The 23,690-nt window shown below is 40.8% G+C and overlaps 1 protein-coding gene across 1 annotated transcript in view; it reads right to left on the reverse strand.

The window, feature by feature from the left end:
* The window catches only part of ASXL2 (ASXL transcriptional regulator 2), a 69,595-nt gene that overhangs the window by 31,812 nt on the left and 14,093 nt on the right, over window positions 1-23,690 (reverse strand). The window contains exon 2 of the mRNA XM_087717400.1: window positions 2,830-2,912. Within this exon, the coding sequence (XP_087573526.1) occupies window positions 2,830-2,912 (83 nt within the window). The remainder of the gene's footprint in view (window positions 1-2,829; window positions 2,913-23,690) is intronic.

Genomic DNA, 23,690 nt, shown 5'->3' on the forward strand with positions numbered 1-23,690 from the left:
TGGTGGAAATTGTTTTATTTCTATTTTTTTATTACTGTGGCTAGGGGGAAAAAAGGCCCATATCGTTACACAGAAATCATGTTTGTTAGAAACAAATTGTTTGAAAGATCTATGACCAAGAGACTTATAAAGCAGAAAAGTTATCACAAGCAAGCATCTGATATTTGGAAGAGACTACTGAACACAAATTCATTCATTCTAGCATCTGATCCCAGAGCCAGGAAGTCACCTATCAAGCTAATTCTGGAGAAATATAACACTGTATACCTCCTTGCACTATTTTTCTGACAACTTCAATTCTGAAACTTAAGCTACAATGTTCATATAAGAATGTTTCAATAAATCTCCTTTAAAAGGAAAACATGCCTTTAAGGAAAACATATCTGACTACCTTATTTTTAACTGAAGTATTGAACAAAGGGAATAGTTTATATTTTAAAGTACTAACAGATTCATTCAATTAAATTCTGAAAGGTGCTTGTAATATGATGCTCTTACTACTTTTTCTAATTTATTAAAAAGTTCTATATTTCTTTATTATTTTGCCATTTCAAATAGAAACATCTGAGTTGGCCTAGTTCAATTAATAATTAACCAAAATAAAGAATACATTTTTAACCTAAATTCCATCTCTTGACCCAGTAAAGCAAGAATAATCATCAAAATTAGGCTATTTTAAAGAGCAAATCTCTGGAAAATGCAACATCTCCAGTCAGTGGCAGAAAATCAGAAAAGAGGGAATGCAAAGAAGATGAAAAAAGGCCCTCTCAAACTCTTGTGGGTAAAGGAAACAATATTTTAAGTGATAAACCATATAAAGTCCTCTTGTGCTGGAAATTCCTAGGGTCATGCATAGTCACAAGAGCTTGCCACAAATTTTGAAGTATTTTTTGCTTTTAACATTGGCCTGAAAATCTTAAGTCTTGTCCCCTCTGGAGATAGTATTATATCTATCCCACATCCTGTGATCCCTTCCTTATCCCATCCCAAATTAAAAATGTATCTTCAATCTACAAATCATTAACTAAATGAAATCATTACCGTATGATTTTTAAATAGAACAAGCCACATTTTAGAAATCCTTAGCAGTAAATCCTTCATTCACAGGCAAACTAACCAAGCTAAACACTCAAAAAATGTAGCATTAATCATTTTCAATGAGTGGTTTTACCTCCTCTAATTTTTAGCTCATCTTAATCTTTATTTTCTAAGCAAGATATATTTACCATATTGATAATTTCTTCACCCTCAAAAATAATACTTGTAGTAATTAATAGAAGAAAAAGTCATAAGTAAAAGTTAGTTTTACAAACATGATCTGTACATTGCTATGAATTTCTTTATTGTATCCAAGTCCCAAAAATGTACCCTATTTAGTAAAACTGAGGAAAAGTGCAAACTACAAAGCTTATTTAAAAACAAAACAAATGCATATATAAATTATCTGATCTGAATGGAGTACATTTAAATTTTCTATGCAACTTTTTTTTAATACTATAAAAGCCATTTTGATTACAAAGCATGTAATCCATGTTTACTTTCCAGTAAAAACAGTGCATGCACATGGCAACTTCATAGCAAGCATACAAAGTCCAACACATTTTTAATTGTGTACTTCTTCCCACTATGAAATATTTCCCATTAAGCAGATAGTTAACAACAAGCATTTAACATTTTTATAAAACATATTAAAACATTCAAAGAATTTCAGATGCTTTTTCTAATAATTATTTAAACTGAACTGCAGGGAAGATCATTATTTCTCTCTTACTGATAAGATGATTTTGCATCTTTGTTCATGAAAGGCCTCATCCAATCCCTGTCATTCAACTTGGAAAGAAAATTCTGTAAAAGTAAAATTAGAAAACACCTCAACTGTCTAAATCAGGGGTGTCAAACTCCATTTCATTGAGTGCCGCATCAGGGCTGTGGTTGACCCAGGGGTGGTTGACCCCAGGGGGCCAGCTGGGCGTGGTTGAGTAGGTGGGGGTGGCCAATTGAGTGGGCGTAGCCATCTTGATGCCATTCCCCAAACTGCTGGCATGTTTCCTCTTCACACTGGGTAGACCAGGACGGCCCCGCGGACCAGTTCCAACCACATTGTGGGCGGTATCCAGTCCATGGGCCTTGAGTTTGATACCCCTGGTCTAAATCATTATACATTTTCTAGAATCAAAGTAGTCAACAGCAATCTAGATAAATGTCAGATATTTGAATATGGTATTTAAAGTGCCAGATTAAAATGGACAACACCAAGTTCATCCAAACTATGGAGTTGATTTAAGACTGTTATCCTCTCTCAGCCTAACAAACCTCACAAAATTGTTGTTAGGATAAAATTAAGGGAGATCTTTCTAAAGGTTGCCTTGAGTTCTCAGAGGAAATTGGAACAAGCATACAATAGATAGCATAATAGTGATTCCCAGAAAAGCTTAACTTAGTGAAATAACTAATGATTTACTGATTGACAACTAAGTCTCAACCCCCAAGCAGCTCTGAAAAGTAAAAATTTTAAGGCATGTGACATCAAGATACTATTTCAACCAGGAAGTTGCCCTCTAGTTCATGAACAAAACTCCTTTTTGTCCGTTACCAAGTAGCATTATTCAGTGTTTTCATAAATACAAAAAAAAAAAAAAAAAAAAAAAGAACTTCAATCTAGAAACAAAATATCTGAAAAACTGTTTGGCAACACAACATGAACATCAGACAAATGCATATGCTGCCTTGGTCAACTATTTATACTGCAATACTTACAAAATCTACAGTTGGAAAATATTTGTGTTTATGTTATTAGGGGTATAAAACAGTATAATAATTCATACTTACCTAATCTCTTTTAACCCTTCTTTTTGGATAACCTGAAGAATCTCTTTATGGCTCATTGGTCTGTTAGGATTTTTTTCCAGAACCTTGTAAGAAAAAAAAAAGAGTTTTGAATCAACTTGCCTTGCCTTATTTTAGAACTAGCAACTGGCTTCAATCTTTTTTTTCTATACCCTATATGTACTTGCCTGCCCAGCGACTTATAATCAATTCTTCCAAACATTTATCCCAGAGTTTGAGCTAGTAAATAGGTATTGCACAATATTTTGGCAGGTGGTACCTTCATCTTATTTTTTCATTCTTATCATTAGTTAGACTGCATTCTTATCATTAGCCTCATTGTCATCAGTCATTCTGTCATGTCTGACCCTTGGCATCTCTATGGATTAAGGAGGGAAAAGCTGATGAAAAAGTTTGGCATGACAGAATTCTTATGGCATATATTACAGTCAGAAGATTGCAATTTAAGATATTTTTAACCAACTTGGGGAATTTGTACTTCATGTAAAAAAGGGTAATTGTCCCAAAGCATTCTCAAAAATGGAAGCAATACTTCCTCTTCTTTTAAAATGTAAATCCTAGTAGTTATTCATATATGACAAGCATTAATGGAAAACTTACAAGAATGAAGAAATGAAGAAAAGAAGATAGCTGTTACATTTTGAGATGAATTCCTAAGTAACTTGAGTTCAGGTGTGTCCAACCTGTGGCCCATGGGCTGTATGCAGCCTGGATAGCTAGTAATGTGGTCCCAAATAGACCATAGACTTTAAATATTATGTGATTTATATGCCTTGATTATATTATATATTTTATATGCGGCTCGAGACAATTCTTCTTCACATAATGTGGCTCAAGCAAGCCAAAAGGTGGGAACCCCTGCTCTAGATTGTATAACAGTACTCTAGACTCTATAACCAAAGTCAAAGTTCCATCACTAGGAGGGAAAAAAACATTTTGTTAAAAGTTCTAGATGTTACCTTCAGGACTAGAAGAGTATTCTGGCTGGGTATATATTAGGAGTCAGGATAGGCATTGCTGTATGATCTTCTGCATGCTAAAGCCTCCAAAACATAAATACTAAATGGCACAAGATTTATGCAGGAATATGAGCTAGTTTTTTTTCTTATAAAATTGGGCATTTTAAAATTAAATAAGTACAAATTAAATATAATACAATGCAATGTATCATTCTGGAGTCAGTGGGCACCATCTAGTGGTATCACAGGGTTCATAGCACCTGTGAGCATCAGACAGCTGCCTTCCAGCCCTCAGGATCCTTGCAGAGTTAGGTAGGTTACACTGTCCAAAATGATAAATGAAAACTGAAATGATACTGAAAAGCTATTGGGTTTTTTTCCCACTTTAAAAAGCAACAAGGCAAATAATGAGATATTTTCTTTTTTTAAAAAATGATTTTTCTGTCCTATGCGTGGAAATATCTACCTGCCGGAAAGAGGCAGCATAGAAGAGTGCTTATTAGGAGACCAGAAAAATAGTGTGTCTGAAAAAGACTGATAGGTAACGTCTGATAATGAGAGCTATATAATATTTTATTTCTGGTTTTGTTTAAGTGGGAAGTCCTGGACTAATTCCCAATTCCCTTAGGCTGCTTACTAAAGAATTGCATGATATGACATGCTATTAAAGTAAGCTGAATATCAAAACACATTTTGGGGGGATCAGATTGAAAGCATTTTAAAACCACATATTATTTAAAAATATAAGATAAGTAAATGTAAAAAGATAAGCACTTTTATTTTTTAGAAAGCCAAACAATAATCTGGGGGAAGGAGCATGCTTTAACACTGGAGAAATGTAATTGGCAAATTTCTTTCAGGGAATAAAATTAGCTTGCTCCTGACTTTGCCAGCTTTTTGGAAACCTGGAAGACATGGGTGTGTTCCTGGCCTGGTGATCAGATCGTTAGTTGGAACCTGTGAAGTTGTTTGATTTATGGTAGATTGGCTTTTACCTAGGCTATCATTAAAGGCATTGCAATTCCGTGTTATTTGCATTATGTTTTTAAATGTTAGTCACTCAGAATTGCCGTGATGAGATGGGCAACTATGTAAGTTGAAGCAATCACAGGAATAGCTTACCTCCTGCAATGGTACTTTCAATGTTATTAAACAACATCTGCCTATCTGAGATCCTCGGGAAAGATTCGATAGGTGGGAAAAAATGCCAAACCCAATCTAAACATCTGGCTGACTGTTCTATCAACTGTAATAATAATAAAATGTAGGTGGATAAAGATGCCATGTCAGTCTGAACAACTGACTGACTGTTCTATCAACTGTAATAATAATAAAAATTCAAGCAGACAGGCACGTGCCACATAACATCTCAGACTTAACAATTGCCAGTAAAAAAGACACAAAAGTCTGGATAATGGACGCAGCAGTACCTGGAGCAGCAGAATACAAGAAAAAGAACTGGAGAAAATCACAAAATAAAAAAACCTACAAATAAAATAAAATGATGGTGGTAAAAGAAAGCAGAGTACCAATTAGTAATAGGTGCCCTAGATCTGGAGCACCATTTGAACATTCATTGGCATTGACAAAATCACCATCAGTCAATTGCAGAAGGCACCTTTACTTGGAACAAACAATACCTTCACTTGGAACCAAAGGTGGGTTCCTATTGGTCTGGCCTAACCGGTAGTAACTTGGCGGCCTGGGTCACTGGAACTGGCAGCGACCCAGGCCTGCCACGCCTGCGAACCGGTTCTCCTGGCAGCGCCATAGGCACCATCTTGTTTTTTGCTTCTGCGCATATGCAGAAGCAGTTTTTTAGTGTTGCGCATGCATGGGCGCACTGTGCAACCATGAGCAAACCAGCAGTAGTGGCTGCCGGAACCCACCCCTGCTTGAAACACTATCAAACAACAGCTGCTTATCCCAGGTCCTTGGGAACCACTTGATAGGTAGATAAAAATGTCAAATCCAATCTAAACATCTGCCTGACTGTGTAACAAACCAGAATTTGGCATGGATTGATGACATTTGTTCATACTGAGGTATAGAAAGGGGCCTGCCTCCTCTTTGTCCTATCACCAGGTTTAAATGTCTTCGACCTTCTAATGGATGGCTTCTTGTTTCCATTTTTACAAAATAAACTTAGTGTGGTTCCTTCCCGTACACCCTGACTTTAAATACTACTGTGGAAACCATGTGATAGAAAGGCAATTGAAGCTTTTGGTTCTAATTTGCACATTCTTTTACATCCTAGCTTTTGTTCTATTTTACGGAAAGCTACCCAGAATCACCTAAATCTAAATAAATAATTAAATCAATCTCCCTTTCTGAGTACAGTATAGGTATATGCATTAATACTTTCAAAACTTTAGGTCACAGAGTATAATTTAAATATGTTGTCTAGAACTGATTAACTGCCTCTTCTTTGGTAGCTTTAAATAGTTCAATGGATTTTTCATCTATACCTGGTGGATTTCTACTTGACAATAGATTTATTACCCACTGTATTTCACTTTCTAGTGGAGTCTCTTTCAGAACATATTTTTTCTCTGCAAAGTTTTATAAAGGGCTCAAGTATAGTCTTTTCATTTTTAAAAAAATCTCATCTCTATCAGATTACTTTTGAATAAAGTTTAACCACTGCGCCATCTCGCAGTGGTTAAATGCAGCACTGCAGGCTACTTCAGCTGACTGCAGTTCTGCAGTTCGGCTGTTCAAATCTCACTGGCTCAGGGTTGACTCAGCCTTCCATCCTTCCAAGGTGGGTAAAATGAGGACCCCGATTGTTGTTGGGGGCAATATGCTGACTCTGTAAACCGCTTAGAGAGGGCTGAAAGCCCTATGAAGCGGTATATAAGTCTAACTGCATTTTTTTCTGGTTTCTCTTATATTCTTAAAACATTTCTCATTTTTCTTGTTATTTTCTTGTTTGTAATATTCTTGAATGAGATCATTTCTTAAAACCTTTTTGCTTCATATTGGAAATTTATATTCATTTGTTTTATGTTTTGTTACTCTCACCTTACATGTTTTCTTGGCTATCATGACAACTTATTTTGGAAATGATTTTGATCTTCTCCAATTTGAAATTTTGGGGATGTTCATGACTGTAATCTTTCATGTTTATGTCTGTTATCTTTTCCCATCGCATTTTTGATTCTCTTTTGCATAAGTATACTAATGTTGCTCCTTACAAAGAATTTATATTCTGACTGGATGGCCATCATGTCAAAACTAGTTTAAGCTCCTTTTCTATTTAATTTTCTAAGGTTATTCTGTATATTTTCAATAAGTCATGGCTTATTTCATAATCTGAAGAACTTCAAAAAAATCTATTACATCTTCTGAATTGTTGGATTTGTCCAATCTAAATCTTATTGTGATTCCAGGTTCTTCCATTTCTCCAACTAGTTAGTCCTTTTTATATTACATTCACTATTCTTGCCATTTGCTGTAGAATTCCTTAATATTCTTGTCCATTACAAGTGGACATTGCAAATATATATTTATACTGCTATTATACTAAATGATATTCTTTCTGAGTATCTCTGCCACTTAATTCTTTGGTAAACTCTTATGCCCTGTATTTACTTATTCCTAACACATCAAATTTAATATTCTTTATTTCTTCTTTGATAATTTTGAATTTTCCTTGATTCATGCGTCTGACATTCTATACCCCATCTTGAAATGCAGAAGCTTACAATGACCAGACTGTTTTTAATTAGGAAGACTTGGTTTAGGAAAAGATGAATCAGGTAGCCCTTACAATCCAAGAAAGCATCCCATTTTTAGGATCTTTCCAGCAAAAGATTTTCATGAGCTACAGTGCAGGAAACCACTTCCATATTTACTATCATTTTGGGATAATTGGAAGTGAAAAGATTCCTAGCAGAATTTATAACTGGTAATCACTAACTGTAGTTCCTGTGTTGTTTTTTCCTCTACTCCATTCTCCATTTCCTGTTGGATAGTAGGGCCTATTGCTTTTTGGTCATCTGATGTGGAAACATTTTCCACATGAAGTAAGACGACAGCAGAGAGCAGGAAGTGTTTGCAATAACTATAATAACGTTGAAAAGCCCTTCAAATATTAACTTCCAATCTTTCTGAAAAAAGGGTGCAGAAATAAACTTAGATGTACTTTCTTTTATTTGGGGGGAGACCATGGCCATCTAATGGGGGCAGGAAGATCAAGAAAGAAGCAGTGCAGATTTTATTACCAGTGTTAAATGAAATGCACATTACTATTATTCAATTGAATGCAAATTAATATAACCATATTTATCAAATGTTACAAATTACAGATGAGCCTGGAGCTAATAATGATCAAGAGAATCGGGAGAACTTTTCCTGTAGAAGCCTCATAGGAATGAATGGGATTGATACAAATATGATTCCTCTGAGATTTCCATTCATTTCATGTAGACTTAAGCAAGAGAATCTGCCAAAGAAATGTATACAGACATATTTATTGAAATGTAATAATTTGCATTTGCACTCGCTCCTGGTATATTCTCACAACTATAGTAAACAGGGTATTTTACAAACATCTAAAAGCTGCAGAGACCCTCTGGGATGCTGTTCTGAGCAAAGCTGGTTTTAAATTTTAAATCCTCTAATACATTGAAATGGATACATTCATGACCAAAAATCTCCACAGTATTATTCATCAAAGCAATTTGCTTAAAGATGTCTCCTAAATACAATGTTAATTCTGACAGAATTACAGACAGGCTTCCCCCCACCCTCTTTTTTTTTAGTAACGCAGGCATGGACAATACAAAAGTACACTTTTCTTTTACTCACTGTTGAGTAAAAACTTCCTTCCTCTCCCAATCACACAAATTAGGGAATGAAACTGAAAGTAGCAGTATAGCAAATATGTTTGCGAAAGCAACTCCTAGAAGAAGAGTTAATTAATTTAGTTAATTAACTGAAAGACAGTGGCTAAAGACCCAAATACTCACTACACTATAATTCTTAAGCACAATATTTAGTCAATGGGCCCCATTTCTGCTTTAATTAGAAAACTAAAAAAATGAAAAAGTTCTACTGTAACCTACAGTAACAAAAACTTGTGTTATTAATGTATTTGATGGTCTGAAAAGAGACGTGGACAATATTGATTACATATCTATTTCCATGAATGCTTCCAACAGAAAACATGGATAGTTTATAAACACCGTAATTTGTTTATTCATTGTGAGGGAATATTTAAAGTAAATATTTTGAAATTTATTTCTGTTTTAGATGATAAATCTATCATATCAAAGGAAGAAATAGACATTGTCACTGGCAAGCACAATTTACAACAACGATAGATTTAATCCTGATAACATAAATACTAACTATGATGGTAAACTAAGAGCAGGAAATATAAAATAGGTTTCATATTCCATGCTGTCCACAATATAGTGGAAACTGCTATACAGGCTATTCTGTTATCAAGATTTATAAGTACTGTGAAGGAATATAGATCTGACCTTGGCAATAAAGAACAGAGAGAAAGTTGGACAGACTTTCAAGATTCGGTTATTTGACCGTACTACAATTCTGTTATTCCACCTTACCTCATTCCAAAGCATTCTGGAATTCCTACCACTTCTATTTATTGAACTTGCCAACTATACTTCAAAGGGCTGGCATTATCAGAACCAACTAAAATAATTTTGTGATTTTGACATTGTGGAATATCAGCAGCTTAACACAAAGTTCTTAAGTTTCTTTGAATGCCTATGATGGACAGGGTCTTTATCTTACTTGTCCTCATGATTCTTCTTTGAATAATATGCGGGTTAAGTAAAGTATCTTAAAGAGAAACTGGTAACTCATCTTCAAAAATATTTCTAATCTTCCTATCACAGCTGAATTCATTTTCTAATGTAATTCTGCAGAGGTTTCAATGGCTTACATACATTCTCATAGATCCAGCTAGACAAAAAAAAAATTAAGAGGCAAAGCACTCTGCATAACCTATAACTTCAAAATCAACAAAACAGAATAATTTGGCAGAGTGGTGATTGTCATCCAAAAATCACTTATAGCTTTCAGAGATCAGTGGATGTGAGACTCTATTCCTTTCAGCTGGGCTCTGAGAATCAATTCTGATTGTTGCTATTGCACCATCCTCATTGCTCCATGGCAACGTCGTTCCTGAGCTTCTTGACCCCATCACTATGCTGGCAATGGAATTTCCCAGGTTTGAGGGACTTCAATCTGCTTCCTCCCAGGAGCAGGATCTAAGGCAGTTAAGGAGTTCATGGCCACCATTATAACCATGAACCTATCCCAGGTCATTCAGTGCCTGTCATGGGTCACATACCAGATCTTGTGTTCCTGTCAGAGCAATGGCTATGTGATCTTTGTCTGTGGGAGTTTTCAGTGTCCCCCTTGTTATAGTCAAATCATATCCTGATTACTAGGGATTTTCTGCACTGCAATCCTCTGAAGTGATGCTGGACCCACCACGGTGGGGCATCCCCAGTGAGGGGTTTCAGAGGGAGCTGGGGTTTGTTCCTGTTGGTCTGTTGCATAGTCCTTCTAAGGCCTTGGTTGCCACTTGAAATTAAAGGCAGCTTAGGCATTGGATTAGATCACAGATCTCCTTTCTCATGGATCTTATCACTCTCTGTGGTTTACAGAGGAAATGAGGGACATGAAAGAAGAGACATTCAGAGGGCCACTGGTACTCAACCAAAGATGAACCTAACCAAACACAGCCTAGAGCTGCTATTAAGTCTAAACTTTGTAGAATGACAAGGGTGACAAAGCAGCAATAATTCTCCACTCTTATTGAAACCGCAAACTTCCACCAGTTTCAGATGACACAGTCCTCGAGTAAATCTTCTGCAGGGACATGTAGAGGAATTTGCTCAAATAAAAATCACTTAGATTTGCTCACAGTTGGATGCTGGCCTAATTGTAAGCACAAAGGAAATGCCTAGGGTGGTCTTACCTGGTTATCTAGGAAGAGTTTGAACCTATGGGACCTGAAAAAGCGAATAGGGTCCCCCTTAGCCTGGGGAAAAGAGGGTGTCGTTTGAATGGATCCTAGCAATACGTAATTCTTAATTCTTCTTTGAGTTGGGGGATGGACTGTTCTTTCACCTCTAAAGGAGACTATAGTTCCCCCTCTCCTAAAGAAACCATTGCTGGACCTCTTGATACTGGGCAACTAATGCCCACTAACCACCTTCCTCTTTTGGGGGGAGATTGATCAAGAAGGTGATTTCCCAACAGCTTCAGAGGACCCTGGATAAAGTGAATTATCTGGAACATGCATCAAGTTTCAGGCCTCAAATATGGAACAGAAACAGGATTACTCATGGTTTTGGATGATCTCTGGTGTGGACAGGATGGTGATGGCACATCTATCTGTGCCTTACTTGATCTCCTAGGGGCTTTCAATACCACTGACCATGGTATCCTTCAGAATTGTCTTAAACAGGCCTTTTCTGCTGTGGTACCCAAGTTGTGGAATCTTCTCTCCCAAGTGATGATAGGTGACATCACTTCTAAGCTTTCAAAGGTACCTCAAGACTGGCCTGGGTGAAGTTGTGAGATTATTTTTCTTTTCTTGTTTAGTTCTGTTTTTATAGTTTTTAATGGTTTTAGGTAACAATTGTTTTATATTTATTGTTTTATTGAATTGTTGTATGCAGCCCAGTGTCAATTACCATGAGATGGGCAGCCATATAAATTTGATAAATTAATAAAAAAAAAATGATGAACTACTGTCAGATTTAGCCCAAGAATGAAACAGAATAACCCAGCCAGAGTTCACATCTTTATTTGCTTACACACAATAGACAAATTCTTGCCAGACTAAACTCTTCACTATTCTCACCTTAATGAGAATACCCTGAGAGATTTCAGAGAGTGGTTATCCTCACTCCTTTTTCTGGGCTGGGCTGCCTTTTGTCTTATCTATTTAGAATATGCTCTTAGGAAACTGCTGCTTCACTGTAGTCTATCACATCATCTACCCACTTGTAGGCACCATCCCTCACAACTATATACATAAACAGCGATGACATACAAAATCAGAATGAAACAGGAAAACAAGAAGAAGGGAATGGGTAGAAACATTTACCCTTTTAAAAATAGACATATATTTTTTTAAATACACTAGATTTCTAGTATAATTTGCCATGCTTCTCTCTGAAATTAATGTACCTATAAAATAATTTTGTCAATTATAAATAATATCTGGATGAATCAAAGAAGCCAAATAGAATTGGCAAGTCTAAAAATGTGCTTATCTTGAGAGTCAACTCTAGTCAAAAGCTGTGCTGAATTCTCCAATAACCCCTTAACAATAAGTATTCAGAAATCATTCTACAATTGAAAAAAATATTTATTACAGGAATTTATTATGAAAAAATAAAATCTGCAATGTTTTTTGTTTCCATTTTTATTTGGGTTTGAAAAACAGAATTAACATTAAAGTGTTAATAAAATTATATTTATGCAAATCAACAAATCCCACTTTTCACTCCTACTATTGGGTAACTTTACATTATCTGCCCTACCCAGAATGATTAAAGTATTCCTTATTCCCAGTTACCAGAGTATATGCTATGCATCTATTCCATCTTCTGCATTCACCACCACCATCTTTAAAAGGTAGCAGATCAGTCATTTATTTTCATAATTGTCTTACTAAAATCCTTGATACTGCCTTGCAGAAGAATAGCTAAGAATATTCCAATTTACTACTTGCAAAAGGACTAGATTGTACCTTTTTGAATTTCTACACCTGGTGAGCAAAAATGTTTTTGAAGTATATCCTTTTTTGGCCTTCCATTTTCTACTCTGTTTTGACTTTGGGCGGTTTGTCTCTTTCCTGTGATTACCTATTCTATCAGTACCTTTCATGTAGCACTAGAAGCATCATTAAGACTAAAGAAAAAAAAAGCAGGTCAGCTGCTTGGCATAGATATTAACAATCTGCTAACATTTTCCAGAAATTCCTCAGAGTTGCTCATTGTACAAGAGAACTTGGAATCAGGGGAAAGAGTTACCGGGGAGTGGGGGCGCACTTTGCAAAAGCCAAGGCAGCTAAAAATGCTTCTAATATAAAGCAAAGTAGGGCAGCAATTCCTCTGAGGATTTCAATTACCAACAAGTCAGCTGTATGAGGGAATAAGTAGGTGGCAGAACAGCCCTATCCTTATTATCTATTCTGGAAAACAAGGGAGAGATGGATAGCTTCAAGGGAAGAAGTGCTCTAATTCAAATAAATATCACTTGCAGAATGTGTGCACTTACTGTTTCTTCAAGGATCTTAATATAAAAACCAAATCAAGATTGTAAACATTTGACAACAGTCACTTCATGCTATATGAAGAGACTGCACTGAGAACTTCTGCTCAAGAAACAATATAGGTAGCCACAATTGAGCCCAAAATTTCCATTGTTAAGCAAGGCAGTAGGTAAGTGAGTTTTGCCCGTTTTTATTATCTTTTTTGCCACAGTTGTCAAATAAATCCCTGCATTTGTTAAGTGAATCACACTGTCATTAAGTGAATCCAACTTTCCTCACTGACTTTGCTTGTCAGAAGCCAGCTGGGAAGGTTACAAGTGGTGAACACCTGAATTTTGATCATGTGACCATTGGGATGCTGCAACAGTCGTGTGAGAACCAATCATAAACCACTTTTTTCAGTGCCATTGTAGCTTCAATCAATCACTAAACAAATAATAAAAGCAATAGCACTTAGACTTATATACCGCTTCACAGTGCTTTACAGCCCTCTCTGCGGTTTACAGTCACTATATTGCCTCCAACAATCTGGGTCCTCATTTTACCCACCTCGGAAGGAAGGAAGGCTGAGTTAATCTTTAGCCTGGTGAGATTTGAACTACTGTACTGCAGGCAGCCGGCAGGCAGCAGAAGTAGCCTGCAGTACTGCAGTCTAACCATTGCATTAATATGGCTCATATGGTTCTAAGTCAAGGACTACCTATACATAAATGTTATAAATTTAAGGAAATATTATAAGCAAATTTAAGGAAACATTTGTAAGCAAAAACAGAGACAAAGCATATAGACCAGCGATGGCGAACTTTTTTCTTATGGCATGCCAAAATTGCCCACGTGTGTGCACTATTACACATGCACACATGCCCACTCAATCTCCCCACCCACCCTTTGCATGTATCCAAGACGCCTCCCCAGGCTCCAGATACTTTCCTAAAGCCTGGGGAGGGACCTTCCCCGCCCCTTTGGAGATGGATCATTTCTGAACTTCTGGTTCAGCCATTTGGGCCATTTTTTGCCCACCCCAGGCTTTGGAGGCTTTCCAGAAGCTTGGGGAGGGCAAAAAACAGCCCCAACAGGCCAACCGGAGTTTCATTCCTGAACCTCCAGTTGGGCCGTTGGGGGCATTTTTCACCCTCCCTAGCCTCCGGAGGCTTTCCTAAAGCCTGGGGAGGGTGAAAAACCACCTCAATGGCCCAACTGGAAGTTCAAGAACTAACTTCTGGTTGACCAGTTGGGGCCATTTTTTGCCCTCCCCAGGCTTTGAAGGCTTTCCGGAAGCCTGGGGAGGGCAAAAAATCAGCTGCTGGCGCGTGCATGTGTGCCAGAGCTGACAGCTGGTGTGCCATCAAATATGGCTTCGTGTGCCACCTGTGGGCCACATGCCATAGGTTCGCCATCACGGATATAGACCTTGCAACTCCAGGCATATTTTCCCTTGACCTATTGGATGAACAGGTGCTAAAAGGAGTACATTCAGAAAATGCAGTAATTTTTAAAATAAACTCCTGCTTGATCATAGTGATGAAACATTAGTACCAGCAGACTTTAATTGCTAGAATAGAATGATGGGTTTGAAAATCAGTACAATGCCTAACAATTTAGGGGAATAACAGAATAACAGAATCTTGTTCAAAATAACAGAAACTCATTCAAAAGGAAAGGACTCCAGAAGGAAGAATGTGTAAGTTAAACCTCAACATGCATAGCATTATACAACCAAGGGAGGGATTCAGCCAGTTTGGGCAAACCGGACGCTAATTTCACATTGGCCGAACCGGTACTGGGAAGTACTGGCTGGCCCCTCCCCTCCCTTTCCCGGAGTCTCCATGTGGCCAGTTCATCATGCCAGTTAACTGCAGGGCCCATGCAGAAGCTCTAGGAGGGCAAGAAATGGGCCACCTGGAAGTTCTAGAAGTCTGGAAATCTGGACCCCAGGGGAGGCAATTTCCCCCTCCCGGAGGCTCAAGAAACCCTCTGGAGCATGGGGAGGGTGAAAATGTGCCCCCCCTCCACCATGGTACAGGAGGCCAAGTAAACCACGTCCCCCAAAAACCAGGCAGAAAACTTTTCAACCCCACCTCTGTATACAACCATTCAATAGCCATATATTTTTCCTTTCGAGCAACCTTTAAATGTTTTAAGATTCAAATTCCCTTAGCAACCCTAGCACTGAATCTTGGCAATAACAGTAATAACTAGAATTTCAGAAATTGTAATCCATGAATATATTTCTTTTTTCACATATATTGCTCGCGGCAAATTTATAAAACTGTACTGTGAAATATATCTGCTGATACATAATCCGTTATAAAATTGGTTTGAGCCCGCACTCACCTGAACAAATGTTTCAGTATTTGGAAATACGACAAAAACGCATTTTTTTGCCTAGCTTCTGTTAATTAATTTTAATTGCATTAAAGTACTGGTTGAATAAGTGCTAAAATAATTTGTCATGTTTTATTTCCATTTTGTTATAATTATTGTAGTACACTACTTACACAAGCAGAAAGATTGCATATTAGTGTGTTAATAAAGACAGAGTAAAATTATTGGCATATTACACTGCATATTGTAATAGTGTGGGATCACTATAAAAGTGAACTTCAACAAAACTTCTACTATCCTACCTTCTTCTTACAATAGCAATAGCAATAGTTAGACTTATATACCGCTTCATAAGGCTTTCAGCCCTCTCTAAGCGGTTTACAGAGTCAGCATATCGCCCCCAACAACAATCCGGATCCTCATTTTACCCACCTCGGAAGGATGGAAGGCTGAGTCAACCTTGAGCCCTGTGGGATTTGAACAGCCGAACTGCTGAACTGCAGTCAGCTGAAGTAGCCTGCAGTGCTGCATTTAACCACTGCGCCACCTTGGCTCTTTAAGCCTTTACATCTACTAAATATCACAATTTCTAATTAATTAGTAGTATATAGTTGCTCCCATATTCTCCATACATGCTGTAAGAAGCCAAAAACCAAGGTAATAGTACGTGTAGAGTCTTTCTCTTTCTTATACCCATGCATTTTCTAAGTTACTGAAAACACAAAAAGAAGCTCCATCTGGCTCTGTAACATAGGTTTGGTAATTATCACCTTCTAAAAGACCCGTGGCAAGTCACTGAACAATGCAAAGGTTCTTCTCAGGGTGCATGACTTCCACTGTTTTGAACAAGGAAGGTGAATGGATCAGAAACAATATTATATCACATAGACCTTAGTGGAAGGGATTCTTGCACATGGAAACAATTTTGTAAAGTGAAATACTTTGTGAATCTTTCTTTTTATATAAACAATTCAATGTAGCAACAGAAACAGGTAAGGAGTATATTTACCTGTAAACCAGCTGGAGAGAGAGCTTTCAAAAGGACTTGACCTAGATTACTATGATTAGGCAATGTTGTTCAATGCTTTAATTAGAATCAAGATCATGAAAGAAGGAAGATGATGAAGGTAGTTACAGACGGTGTATGTCTCCATACAGTTCAAGAAAGGGTTCCTTCATCCTAATTATTTATCTTACAGGCAATGGTGGAATAATAAAAAAAAAGAGTAGCAGTGTTCAAATATAGTGAGAACTGAGCATGCAATTCTGAGGACTTTCAAAGGTCACAAGTGGTGTGCTTTTTTAGGAGGTTGCTTTTTAAAAAAGAAAAAAAACCTCTAGGTGTATTTTGATATTTATTTCTGTGATGTCTATCACTGAAAAATTAATGCAACCAATTTTCAGCAGCTCTGTGGGCCACAAAAGCGAGCCCAGAGAACATACGGGGAATGAAAGTTGCATAGCACTGGTGATAACTTATTCCAAAGAGGCACAGCTTTATTTATTACGTATAGACAGCCTCTTAACATCTTCGGCCACAGCTTTCCATATCTATATTCACAATATTCACACAATCAGAAAAATAAAATCATAGGTAAATATCATAGTGGAAATATACACATAGCAACCTAAAATTTAATAATTCAGAAATAAGAAAGGCCTCTAAATCCCATTTGTGAACACTTTCAATGAGAATGTGCGATGTACAGTATTTCAAGTGGAAAACAGTTCCAGAAGTATAAGATATCAACAAAAAATCTTTAGTCCTCATGCCTGACAGCTTGAACCCTCTCATAATCAGGCACACAGAGCTTCTACGGCAGAACTCCAAGTTCCATCAAGGCAGATTGAATTTAATCACAATCCATAACAGCACAAACATTCAAATTTTGATACCAGTCATGCATGGAAAATCCAGTTATGGAGCTCTGGCACCTGCTTTATTCTAAATAAAGAAGGGAAAAATTGGTGGGGGGAAGACTGCATATGGGTGGTTGGGAACATTTTATTTAGGTTTGAAAATGCTAAAATATTTTTGCTATTTCCATTTCTGCTTGTACTGTTTGTCTCTTCTACCATCACTTAGGAAGAGAGAACCTTTTAAAAATACTTCCACCATTTCACGATCTCAGGAAAACATATAGAAAAAAACAGTCAGTATCATACAATACAAAATATTAATCCTCTGCCAACTGAAGAATTCCTTTCATGTTCGTAATGGACCAAGATTCAGTAGAGTCTTTCAGGAAATGAAATAGCCAGATTTTTATTTACAGAACACAGAGAACAGAGTTGGAAGGGACCTTGGAGGTCTTCTAGTCCAAACCCCTGCACAAGGAGATCTACAGCATTCCAGAGAAATGGCTGTCCATTCTCTTCTTAAAACCTCCAGTGATGGAGCATGCACAACTTCTTAAGAAAGTCAATCCACTGATTAATTGTTCTCAGTTAGGAAATTTCTCCTTAGTTCTAGGTTGGATCTCTCTTTCATAAGTTTCCATGGGTTACTTATTGTCTTGCCCTCAGATGCTTTGCAGAATGACCATTGGCTTACCTGAAGTGTTGTTCTCGGTGCACTGCAGGAGTGTCCAAGCAAGGGTTAAATTCTGTCACACTGCCCAAGGACTGGATTGAAAATCTTTGGCCATGCCCTCTGGCTCCTTCCATCCTCAGTTTTTCAATGAAGGCACGGTCCATCTGAGATGTCTGTCTGTCAGGCAAAGCATCCTCACACGGAAAAGCAGGACATCCTGGAAATAATACCCCAGGGTGGGGTTGGACACTCATGCAGTGCACTGAGAATGACCTTTCAGGTAAGCCAATGGTCATTCTCCGTTGCACTGCTTGGAGTGTCCAAGCAAGGGACATGCCCAAGCAAAATGTCACTAGGGCAGGTGCCTACAATGAGGTACACAATCCACATCAAGATTTGGCAGAAACCACGCTCTGCAAAACACGTTTTCCAAAGGCAGCATCCACAGAGGCGTATTTGTCTAGCTTGTAGTGTCTAACAAATAAGGATGACGTCGCCGCTTTGCAAATCTCAATCAAGGCCTGGGCAGCCCAGGCGTGGTATTCACTGCGCTTCAGGTCGAGTGCGTTGTCAGTCTGGGCGGTGTAGACCTACCCTGGTGTTCATAGGCGAGGGAAATACAAGCCTTGAACCAGTGACTGATGGTGGAAGATGAAACCTTCCAGCCCATGGCCGCCAGTTGAAATGATACAAATATGGCCTCCGAGCATCGGAAAGAGGATGTACGCTTCATGTACCGCTTCAATGCTTTCTGCATGTCGAGGGTATGCCAATGGCGTTCTCTAGGATGCAAGGGCCTTGGGCAAAAGTTTGGGAGAACGAGCTCCTGGGCTCTATGAAAATAGGAATTGATCTTCGGGATAAATGATGGGTCCAGCCAGAGAATGACCCTGTCTCTGTGGATGAGGCACAAATCCTCCCTGACTGACAGGCTGCCAGTTCAGACCCCCTCCTTGCCGAGGTAATGGCAACGAGAAAGGCCAACTTGAAGGAAAGGTGCGTGATGGAAGAAGAGTGGAGAGGTTCAAAGGGTGGTTCTGATAGAGCCCTGGGGACAACAGCAAGTTCCCAGGAAGGTTATCGATGGATCACCTGCGGCTACAGGTTCAATGCGCCCTTAAGGAAGGCCCGTACGCTGGGGTGATGGCTGAGTGGTTGGGAAGAGTCAACGGATATTACAGTGACCAGTGCAGCAACTTGGCATCATAAAGTGTTTGGAGCTAGTCCTTTATCAAATCCCTCTTGGAGGAAGTCCAGTATTTGAGGGAGAGACGCAGACAGTGGCTCTAGGTGATGTGAGCTGCACCAGGTGGAGAAGGCAGACCACATGGCCCCGTATATTCTGGTGGTGGAAGGGCGCCAGGGCGCCTGGATGGTATGAATGACCTGCCTCAAGAAGTTGGCTTGAGCTAGGAGATTCCCCCTCAAGTGCCAGGCGGTTAGATTGAGCCACTGGGGCTCTAGGTGTTGTATGACCCCCTGGCTGAGGGAGACCAATTCCTGGGGAATTCTCCAAGGCTGGCTGACTGAGAGGTTGGTGAGGTTGGCAAACCAAGTTGTTCGTGGCCAGTAAGGGGCCACCAGCAGCACTTCTGCTTGTTCCAGCAGAATCTTCCTGATGACCCGAGGAAGTAGAGGTCATGGCGGGAAGGCGTAAAGCAGGCCCTTGGGCCAAGGCAGTTGTGCACGTCTACCCCATCCCCCTGAGGCGAGCTGTACCTGGTGTAAAAGCGGGGAAGTTGGGCATTCTCCGGGGTGGCAAAGAGGTCGATTAGAGGAGTGCCGAACCTGAGACACAGTTGACGAAACAGGTTTGGGTGCAGGTGCCACTCCAACTGGTCCAGAGTGGACCTGCTTAACCAATCCACCCAAACATTGTTTATCCCCAATGTGTTCTGCTCTTATGGAACTTACATGACGGTCTGCCCACCCTCCGAGCGCATCCGCATCCGCCATCAACATGCTGGATCTGGTGCCACCCTGGCGATTGATGTGCGCTTTCGCCACCACATTGTCCGTCCAAACAAGCACATGGTGCCCCTGCAGGTCTGATTGGAGCTTGCGCAGAGCAAGGTGGACTGCCCTCAACTCCAGCCAGTTGATGTTGTGGGCGAGCTCACTGGCGGACCACCTGCACTACCTTGTTGCGAAGGTGAACTCCTCACACAAAGAGCCTGGCATCCGACGTCAGGATTACGCGCTTTGGTTCTCAGAACAACAAATCCTTCATCAATGCTGGTGTTCGCCACCACCTGAGGGAGTGGACAGCTTTTGGCGATGGGCGAACGCAGGCCCTGGAGTTGCTGGCATTGGCTTTTGGCGATGGAAGGAGGAACCATTGCAATTCTCTTGCGTGCAGCCTTGCCCAAGGAACAATTGCCAGACAGGAAATCATCTTGCCCAGCAATTGCAACAGCAGGACCACGGGAATGATGGGGGACCATTGAACCTGCCATACCAGCTCTTGGAGGCTGCGAATCCGATCTGGAGACAGGGACACAAGTCATGATAAAGTATCGATCACCGCTCCCACACAACACTCTAGTGGAGGGAGTGAGATGACTCTTCTTGCAGTTGATGGAAAACCTGTGGTACAGCACTTCTGTATGGGACGATGACTGGATCAAAATATCATCCAGATAACATTGCAGACGAATGGGGTGCTTTTGGAGGTCCACCGCCACTGCGGTCAGTATCTTTGTGAAGACCCTTGGGGCCGATGACAGGCCTAAGGGAAGGGCCCGATACTGGTAATGCCAGCTGGCGTAATAAAACCGCAGGAATCACCTGTGGGTCAGTCTTATCGAAATGTGGAGGTAGGCTTCCTGTAAGTCGATGGAAGTCATCAGATCCCCTGGTCGAAGGCTGCCCAGGATTAACTGGAGGGACTGCATCTTGAACTTCTTGTAGGCAACATGGTAGTTGAGCTTCTTCAAGTCCAAGATGGCCCTCCACCCTCCTGTGCTTTTTGGGACCAGGAAGAGAATGGAGTAGAACCTCCTCCTCTCCTGTCCCAGGGGAACCAGTTCTATGGCCCTTATTTCTGTCAGATGATGAATCTCTGTCTCCATGAGCCCCCTCTTGATGGCACACCTGGGAGTGGGACAACGAATGAAATTATGAGGGGAAGGGAAATGAACTCTAGGGCGAGGCTGAGCCTCACTGTTTGCAGTATCCACGCATCTAACGTGGTCGTTTCCCAATGGTCTGCAAACAGTTGAAGCTGACCCTCTATAGGAGTGTGTGACTGGGGGTCAGTTGTTGCAGCAAAACGGCTTGTTAGCTGATCCGTCTTGAAATGGGCATCTAGAGAAGGACTGGTGACGGGTCCTGTCCCTAAAAGACTGCCTGTCCTGGTTATGTTTGGAGCCCTGGACATAAGAGCATTGGAAGGAGGAGGAATTGGAAGAGGAATTGGGTTGCGAATCAGCGGCTTGAAAGGACTGCTTCCGAAAGGAAGAGTTTCTGAGTCCAGTTTACGCAAAACGGAAGGCATAACCTTCCACAGGTCCTTATTCTCAATAAGGACAGAGTCTAAGGCATCCCCAAACAACTTGCTACCCTTGAAGAGAGCAGACACGAGCTTGCATTTAGATCTTATGTCTGCGTTCCAATGGCGGAGCCATAAGAGCCAGCGGGAAGTGATGTTAGCGGCCATGGCTCTGGAAGCAAACTTTGCTGGGTTAAAAGAAATGCATCTGTGGTGTATTCGGCTGCCACCATTATTTTGTTAACATCTTGGCAGAGCCTGGTATCCCCTTGGGGAATACGGGTGAGCAGTTGGTGTAACCAGGCAATGGAAGCCCTGCTAAAGAAGGCAGCTGAGGTGGAGGCCCTAATGGCCCATGCTGCAGCCTGGTGGGTCTTATGACAGGCCCTTTCTGTTCTCTTATCTTCCGCCTTGTGGCTTCCAAGAGATCTGGGGGAAGAATAGAATTAGAAGTCAGAGCCGCCACTGGAGCATCGACCTTCGGCAATTTGAGAAGATCTTCCATGCCAGACTCTACGGCATAAAGCCGTTTGTCATTACCCCCAGGGGTTGCCCAGGTCCCTGGCTGAACCCACTGACGTTGCACAACATCCTTGAATAACTTGGGCATAAGCACCAGGTGCTGAGCTTGGATGGTTTCATCAAACAATCCCCCACTGGGGTCAGCAGGGTCTCTAGACTCCTGAGTAACGGTGGGGGTCGCCTCCTGGTGAGTAATGACCTTTGCCTTATATAATATAGACTTAAATAAAGAAGATTTGAACAGGCTGGTAAAGGCGGGCTTATCAGTTACTAGAACCTCATCCTCAAGATAAATCTGGTTCAGCTAGATCCTCCTCCGAGACTGATTCAGCACTAACCACGGAGGGTGGAGGTAAAGAAGGTATGGGAGTCTTAGGCTTGCTCTTGTGACCCTGGCCTGATTTTTCAGCACATTCCTTAAGGCCTGGGCAATGCCCTGGGATATCGCAGAAGCAATCACCTCCCTCATTTCGGCTGAAAGAGATGGTCCCTGGTGCTCCACTGGGCGGGTCCCCACCCTCGAACTTGAGGCCGGCCTACAGGGCACAGAAGAGGGGGAGAATCCTCCTCCTCATCCCCTACCCCACAGTCAAACAGATCTGCACCTCCACCAATAGAAGGGGAAGGGACCTGCACCCTCTATATGATTGGTCTGAAGAGAACTCCTATGGTTCCCCCCCGCAGGAGGATGGGGGAGGGGCAGGTTGGGAAAGGCCCTGGCTCCCCAGAGACTGAGGTGGATCTGCACAATGGACTTGAGCCACCGTGGTGGTTTGCCTCTGCACCCTCTCAAATTGCCTCCCTAAGGCTTTTTGGCACCTGGCATCAACTTTATCCTGTCTGGCCGACTCCTTCCTGGAGTAAGGATGCCTGCCAATCCCCCTTATAGCTTCCCTGGCCACCCTGCCTGCCCTTCTGTTATAGGGCCTATGTACCCCGGTGGAAGGCCCTTGTTCAGGAGCTTTGACAATGGAATCTGTGTCCTTGCTGCCCGAGCTACCGACAGCTGAGCCTGAGGAGATCTTGGGCCTGGAGGCAGATGGTGATTCTGCCCACGCACTTGCAGAGACAGAGGTGCTGTGCTCAGGACAAGGAGCAGGGCTCTGTTGGGCCGCAGATAGAACTTGCTACTGGCAGGGGAAAAGGGCTGTGGAGGATGGCAGCTGCCAAGGACTCCGAACGCCCAAGCACTTGCCTGAAACTGATGCAGGGAGAAGGAGTGGATCCGATGGGTCCTGGAGCTCCGGCAGCAATGGATGGCAATTTGGCTCTTTGGCGAGAAAAAAACGCCTCCAAAATGGCCCCCGCTGCTTCCCAAGGTGGCTGCACCGTGGAGGTGACGAGCCACCTGGGAGGCTGAGAAGCGTGCCACTCCATCCAGAGCAAATCTGGCTTCTCAGGGCAAGGCAAACGAAGCTACAGTAAGGAAGGCTAGCTAACTGAAAAAAAGGAAGGTAAAACAATAAAAATCTAAGCTAAGGAAAATAGTGATTGAACTTTTGTCAGCTAAGGCTGTTAAATATGTCCAATGGGCTTTGGACTGAATTGAAAAACTGAGCATGGAAGGAGCCAGAGGGCATGGCCAAAGATTTTCAATTCAGTCCTTGGGCAGTGGGACAGAATTTAACCCTTGCTTGGACACTCCAAGCAGTGCACCGGAGAATAGGTTGTTCCCCTTTTCTCTGTGACAGCAGATCAAATATTGGAAAACTGATATCATGTTACCCCTAATCCTTCTTTTCG

This window comes from Thamnophis sirtalis, unplaced genomic scaffold, assembly GCF_051295495.1.
Source record: "Thamnophis sirtalis isolate CommonGarterSnake01/CBP01778 unplaced genomic scaffold, rThaSir2_p1.2 scaffold_6, whole genome shotgun sequence".
Taxonomy (NCBI): domain Eukaryota; kingdom Metazoa; phylum Chordata; class Lepidosauria; order Squamata; family Natricidae; genus Thamnophis; species Thamnophis sirtalis.